Source organism: Aplysia californica, unplaced genomic scaffold (genome assembly GCF_000002075.1).
Source record: "Aplysia californica isolate F4 #8 unplaced genomic scaffold, AplCal3.0 scaffold00217, whole genome shotgun sequence".
Classification (NCBI taxonomy): Eukaryota; Metazoa; Mollusca; class Gastropoda; order Aplysiida; family Aplysiidae; genus Aplysia; species Aplysia californica.
The window spans coordinates 1,075,525-1,083,024 of NW_004797487.1; the positions used below are offsets into that span (position 1 = coordinate 1,075,525).

At 39.5% G+C, this 7,500-nt stretch overlaps 1 protein-coding gene across 1 annotated transcript in view; it reads left to right on the forward strand.

The window, feature by feature from the left end:
- Positions 1 to 7,500, forward strand: part of LOC101862419 (peptide methionine sulfoxide reductase MsrB) — a 17,300-nt gene that overhangs the window by 9,155 nt on the left and 645 nt on the right. Inside the window, exons 3-5 of the mRNA XM_005099567.3 lie at positions 2,319 to 2,628; positions 3,971 to 4,143; positions 6,984 to 7,500. The exon at positions 6,984 to 7,500 is cut by the window's right edge and continues 645 nt beyond it. Of these exons, the coding sequence (XP_005099624.1) occupies positions 2,324 to 2,628; positions 3,971 to 4,143; positions 6,984 to 7,123 (618 nt within the window). The 5' untranslated portion in view covers positions 2,319 to 2,323 and the 3' untranslated portion in view covers positions 7,124 to 7,500. The remainder of the gene's footprint in view (positions 1 to 2,318; positions 2,629 to 3,970; positions 4,144 to 6,983) is intronic.

Consider the following 7,500-nt stretch of genomic DNA (forward strand, 5'->3'; position numbering starts at 1 on the left):
TCTCTCTCTCTCTCTCTTTCTCTTTCTCTCTCTCTCTCTCTCTCTCTCTCTCTCTCTCTCTCTCTCCAGTACATCCTTGAGTAAATAAAGACAATCCCACAAAGCTTACCCAGACACCGTTGCACACATTGATGAATTCACACAGTCATAAATTCTTACAGAACAGAACAGGATGAATGATACTGAGAGAACATAATAGATACTGAGAGAACATAATAATACTTGTATTGGGAATGTTGGAAATTACAGATTGAAGCTGGACTGAAACAAATTCGTTTTAAGTGCTGATTTAAATTTTGTTAAAGTGGTAGACTCCCGTAGATGAGCTGGTAAATTGTTCCACGGGGAGGGGGCGTGGTGTGAAAAAGCTCTCCCTCCGAGTCTCTGACTTTTGCTTTTGACAGGTCTTAAAAGTCTTTTCGTCGCTGATCTTAAAGGCCAAGATTTGATGACCATGTCACGAAGATATGATCGTGCAATGTTGTTGACACACTTAAAACAAAGAACAATTATTTTGTACTGAATTCGTGCTTTCACCGGAAGCCAATGTAGTTGAAGTAGCATTGGTGTTATATGCTTTTTGAGAGATTTCTTTAAAATTATGCGAGCAGCTTGGTTCTGGAGTTGCTATAAGCTATTTAACGTTTAAGTAGGAATGTTTCCAAAAAAAGAATTGCAGTAGTCTAGACGTGAAAGGACAAAAGATGAGATGCGGGTTTTGATGGAATCAACTCTAAGATATGTTGACATTTGACTTTGTCCTATTTTGCGTAGTTCTAAATAAATTACTTTGCTTTACATAGATGGTTTATATGATGATGGTGCATAGTAGAGAGTTTGCAGTCAAAATAAACGCCTAGATTTTTCGCTTTATCTGTGAAAAAGATGTTATCATTCCCAATACATACACATATGGTCAAAATTGCAAAGCAATATCCCTGGTTTGGCATTGCAACACAAAACTTTGGTCTTAATACTTATCATCATTCATTTTAAGTCTGTCTGATATCATCCATTTTTTTACCTCCACAATACATTTTTCCATGCTGGTAACTGAACAATTAAAATTTGTTTGTAAAACAGACTTGTACAGTTGAGTGTCGTCCACGTACTTGTAGTAGTTAACGTCGTGCTTCCTAATTATTGAACCTAAAGGGCTTTGTACATACAGTGTGTATAAGAGTGGCCCGATCACGGACCCTTGGGGCACACCAAATCGCAAGCTGAAAATGGATGACATTTCACCATTTACAAGTACAGACTATGTACGATTAAACAAATAGGACTCAAACCATTCAAGAACAGTCCCAGATAGGCCGAATCTATGGCCTAACCTCCTTATCAAAATTGAATGATTGATGGTATCAAATGCAGCACTTAGATCGAGTAAGGCAAGTACAGACACTTTGCCTTTGTCTGCTTCTCAAATGAGGTCATTCTGGACTTTTAAAAGTGCAGTCTCTGTGTTATGAAACGCTCTGTAGGCCAACTGATAACATTCTTAAAGATTATTTTCTTCAAGATGTGCTCTTAATTGAGATTGAACAAATTTTTGCTAAGATTTTAGACAAAAATGATAGGTTAGAGACCGGCCTATAGTTCTTAAACTCCTGCGGGGATAACAACTGTTTCTTTAGTAGAGGTGTTACGACTGCGTGCTTAAAACACGAAGTCACTGGTCCTGAAAGGAGTGAATCATTAATAATAGCTGTTACAACATCAATAACAACGTCAAGATGGTTGATTAGTAAAGGTGTCGGGATAGGGTCAAGGCAACAGGACTTCGGTGGTGACGACATTATTATCTCTTTCACTGAGTCCTGTGAGACAGGTTTAAAATTACATAGGAGGTCCCCGTGGAACTCCTGGAATTCTGGTGCAGATGAATCGTGTTTATCTAAAGTGTCTCTTATTGTAGAATTTTTTTCCGCAAAGAATGTTCCAAAGTTATTTGTTAGCTCTCCTGTAGGAGAAGCACAAGGAATAAGGGCCGATTTAGCTGAACAATAGCTTAAGAATACTTAGAAACTGCAAATTTACATTTCCTGTGCCTTCAATCAATGTTTTTCAGTAAAAATCCATGCATAAACATGTTTTAAATGTACTTTAAAGATGTTGAGTTGAAAATAGAAATTTTTTTTAAAAATTGCAAAACAGGCGGAAAAAACCTGATTTCTTCGATTTCATTATTTTGACGAGTTCCTGATTTCACCGTGATGCCTAACTTTTTTCTTTTCTTTCTTGCTTCCTTGTGTCCTTGTTCTTATTTCTTCCTTCTCTGTTTGTTCATTGTATAGCCTCTGTCCTTCTCTCCCCAGCTCGGATGAACATCCTCCATTATGTCACAAAAAAACAGGAAATCTCGGCCAAGCTGAAGAAGCTAAAGGCAGCCTGCGATGCGGCCCATAACGGCTCAGACGAACCTGATGGGGCCAAGGCAGGGGCTGACGGCGGTGAAGAGGGCGAAGGGGAGATAGGAGAGAAGAACACTGTCACAACACCCTGTGGTGGTGGTGGTTGTGGGTCTTCCCCATCTTCTTCGTCTCTGAGTGCCTACGATAAAGAAGAGCTGCAGAAGCGTCTGAATCCGAAACAGTACCAGGTGACTCAGCAGAGAGGCACAGAGAAGTGAGTCATGTTTATTCACCAACCCTGAGATTTTTCTCACATTCCTGTCAACAATCATGATGATTGTGTTGATTATACTGTGATATGATCCTGACCATGTATTTGTGTTTAATTTCGGCCTTTAAAAATGAATGGGATAACTTTTGACTTAGTCATGCTTACTTTAGGTCAAATTAAAATCAGTTTTCTTGACAAATGATTGTAGTGTGTATGTATGTATCATGTATATTATTTGCCATTATTCTTATATCCCAATTTTCCAGCAAGATCAATAACAAGATGAAGAAGGGGAAGGGGAAGAGGAGAAAGGAGAGAAGAATACTATCTCGGCGCCTTTAGTTCTGCCTTCTTAAGAAAAAAGGACGAATATAGGAAATTGGGTCATATAGAGATATCGATACCATATGAAAGAGCATGAAAAGCTGCATCTTTTGAACCAATGGCCATTACATTTAGAGATGTTCGAATACTTTATTTTGGTATTGGAAGTATCGTCTACATTAAAAAATTAAAAAAGTAATTTTATATTTTATGAAAGAAAGACGAATATCCGGTCCTACTGTGAAAAAAGGACGAATACCGCGAGGTTCGTCTTCAGCTGTTTATTAGCAAGTGAAAAGGAAAAACCGTTTACGAAAAAGCGACGAATATTCCAATATTCGCCTTTCTTCGCCAAAACATGCCTTCGTTACATTGCCACAGGTCTTATGATGAAATACCAAAAGGCTCAAATCCTGGCATATCCAGCGTTGGTCCCCGCAGTATCAAGTGTGTTGCATGCAATAAGACTACAAGCGTGAACTGCTTGTGGATACTCACCAGAATTTGAACCCCAGATCTTTGGCTCCACCGGCAAAGCGCAATTGAATAACAGTCTGGAAGCCGCAAAACACTTACAAAAAAACAGACGAACCTCAAATATCACAGAAACAAAAAAATCCAGGACGTTATTATTTGACAACGTCGGGTGAAAGAAAGACGAATATCGCCATTCGTCCTTTTCTCATAAAAAGACCTAATTAAAACATCATCAATCTGTTATGAAAGAATGACTTTTGTCTTATCACACAAGATTTTGTTGATATTTCCTAACAAAATTTTAACTACAAGTGCATAATTGCTCCATCCTTCCTCCTGCCAAAAATGAAGTTAAAAATAAAATAAGAAACCAACTTTTGAAACGTGAGACGAATAAATTTGATTTTTCGGCCCTCCTGGAAAATGGGTATGTCGCGATATTCGTCCTTTTTCCCCAAGACGGCAGAGTTGGTGGTTGCATGTGTTCCTCTTCTTATAAGTATTTATTTGTCCTTCTAAGTTTTGAAAAACGTTTTCCTTTTAGGGCATTCTCTGGAAAGTACGTGAAGTGGAAAGAAGAAGGGGTGTACAACTGTGTGGTGTGTGGCACACAGCTATTCTCCTCAGAATCCAAGTATGACTCGAACTCGGGTTGGCCTGCTTTTTATGATGTGCTGGGGAAAGAGAAAGTGACTCTACAGGAGGAAAATCTTGGAGGTAGGTTTGAGGGGAAAGAGGGAGTGGTTTTCTTCTTCTTCTTCTATAAGTTCTATTATGGTGCTCCATTCATTTTTTAGAAATTAAACTTGATTTTATAGAATACTGCATCAAGTCAAATATATGGATATAAGAACAAATATGTCACGCGGTGGAATGAGGCGCACAGCAATATTTGGGCATGTGGAGTTAGTTATTGGTACCATCTTAAAGCTTATTTATTTGTCTTGTGTAGGGTGAAAAAAATATCCTTTTATCTCACAGCGCCGAATCAGCGGTCGTTCAGTTTCGCCAGGCCGTACGCTGCTAGGTCAGCGTGACTGGGGTCAGCTGCCGGTCAGTCTACCTGCGCTCACTCCACGCCCGGAGTTACATACCATGGCAATTTTACACACTTTTGTTTCAAAGCTCACGAATGAAAGCAAGGTTATCAATATACACATAGTGTTCCATCTTTGAGGGTTTTTTTTCAATGTACAGTTTGTGAAAAGGCAACGAAGATATCTAGTATAGTTTTTTAACTGCATGTGATCAAAATACAGCCGTTTTATATGTGGTAATTAAGGAAATATGCACCGAATTAAAAGTTATGTAACTACCAAAGTGCGGGAATAAACTCACTAAAACTTACTCAGAATAAAGACAATTAATGTTGGTATCTACTTACCAAAGGACATCGTTGTTGGAAGATTAGTAATCCACATTTTTGCATTTTCGTTCAACAGCCAAATTCGTCGGGCTTGTGATGAAATTCTCATAACAGTATCCTTCATTAAATTAATGACACAGATCTCTTTACACATTTTGTACAGTAGATCTATACGCTTATCTATGGCGCCGTGGTTGTTTTCCCAGTGCCTGCAAGGAAGATGCTCTCTGGAGCAAATTAATGTGCGTTCATAACATATCATAGTTTTCCCGTATTGTTTACGATGCTCTGAACCCACTTTTCAATTTTTAAAATAGACTGGTGACAGCTTTCGGTTCCTTTTCTCCCAGCGGGCCCAAGCCAAAGCCATGTTGTGTTAAGGAGGGAATGCAGTGTTGTTCTAAATTGCGCTGTTTGGGGATTTTCTTTTTTGGAAAATGTCTTCTGTACAGCTTCATGTACGTGTCTATTGCTGTCTGAATTCCTGGAATAGAGGTTTTCGGAATAGGTGCACTGTGTGAGATGTCATTATTAATTTGACTGTGTGTTTGGTTGAGAGAGTCGAAAATCAAACCTATAGAGTGCGCTTTGTCAACAGTGATTGGATGATAAAATATCCCTTGGCAGTGACTCATATGTCCTAGCCTTTCTTATCAGCCTCTGTTGTACTTTAGTCACGTTCTTACACCCGCAAACGCGACAAAGTTCATTCAGGGAGGAGGAACGTCTACCGTGTGTGTGTTCCATAGAGGGAGATTTCAGTAAACCTGTTAGAAATGAATCACGGGCAAATGGATTCGACCTCATATCGTATCAGGGCTCAATCAACAAAGACGAATTGTATACACATTAAGCACAAATATGTCTGCCTTTCATAGAAACAATAATCTATGAAATTAACGGAGAAGTGTTGAACTTAAAACAGCATAGAATCCAGAATACGCAATTGCAGGGGTCAATTAACAAGGCACTGGATGAGAATCAGATGTAAGCGACTTAATATTGCAAGAACTATTCTTCAAACAATGATGAAAATTATACACGTACAGCACAAATATGTCATCCGTGCATGTACCAAAATTTGTTGAGATTGAGCAAGCACTTTGGAAATTAAAAGTGAATTAAGAGCAGCGCACACATATTAAATTCGATGAAATTCAGAACATTTGGCACACACTGTAACATCGGCACATATTGTCGCATTGAGATCGGGTTTTCGCAGACAGAGAGGGGGAATCTTGCTCTTTTCTTATTGTTTGGAATAATTTGTTGTTAGAGTGAGGATACTGCCGATAATTAGTGTCAAAAGTGTCGATTACGCCATGATCTGCCCGCCTGTAGCTGATGCGCAACGGAGCGGCCAGTGACCCCCGCGTAACCCGGCGCGGAGCGGTTCCGATGGTGATTTAATGACTTCCAGATGTAGCTGGCCAGGGAAACTAAGAGGCACGATTTCGGCCAGTTTTTGGCGCTGTGATCTAGAATAGAAGTCGAGATATTGATGATTGAAGAAGGCGGGGGTTGCCTTGTGTCGGAGGTAAAATTAGCGAGAAAATGGCCACCAAAGCTTGGTGCCTCTCAAAGCTGTTTTGTCTTTTGAAACTACAAATTTCCGTATTTTGTGCCTTTGATCAATGTTTTCCAGTAAAATTCATGCAGGAATGTGTTTTTAAGTGAGCGTAAAATGTATTGAGTTCATAAATTTTTTTTTTACCAGTTTGATGGAAAAGTATTGATTTCTTTGATTTCATTATTTTGACGTGTGCCTGATTTAACCCAGATGCCTCACAAATGAAATTGTCCTGAAAGAACTTGATACACAATGTTGTACACTTTGTGAGATCAGCAAAAGGAGATTCAAGTATCTTGGTCATGCTAACATTAATTTTAAAGTTTTACCTAATGGTATGTATTTGTACTTAGTCTTGTGTGGTTAGAAGTTGTGCTCTACAATGCCCCTGTGGGTGGTTGGCGGGTGCTCTGGTGTGGTTTGCTCCTTCTTTCCTATCAAACATCTATCGTCCTTATCTCCCCTTTTTCTTTTTTTATGTTTGTTACTCTCTTGTGACACCTCTAATCTTCTGGCGCTCATATGACCTCATGCAGTTGCGAGCGCCGTAAAACCTCTACTAAAACAAACAAACAAACAAACAATGCCCCTGTTTATTTTTAACCCATTTGATCTCCCCAGGTCTTCAGAGGATGGAGGTGAAATGTCGCGAGTGCCAGGCCCACCTGGGTCATGTGTTTGACGACGGACCCAAACCCACGGGCATACGCTACTGTGTCAACTCCTGCTCTCTAGACTTCCGCAAGCACACCACGGTCTAGGGGTCGATCTACTGGACGATGAACGTGGTCACTTCAGTTATGGAGACAGGAGGGGAAAGGGGGGGGGGGGACAAGGTGCGATGTGTGCAGATTTTACAAGACTTTGGTGAGGACTGCTATGTTATTGAATGTGAGGTTCAGTTGTCTGCAAGGTCCCTTTGTGAACTGGTTTTAAAAATAGAACAGAGGTCTGGGCAGGAGAAAAATAACTGCTATTGCTGTAACACAATGTGATTCTAATTTTAATCGGATAGTGGGTATTGTAACCCATTGTTTAACAGATGTGAAAATATTGCTGTGAAAATGTTTGATATGGTGAAAAAATGAGAGATGTGGGAAAAGATCGGGATTATAAAGTTGTATTTTTTTTAGAGCAT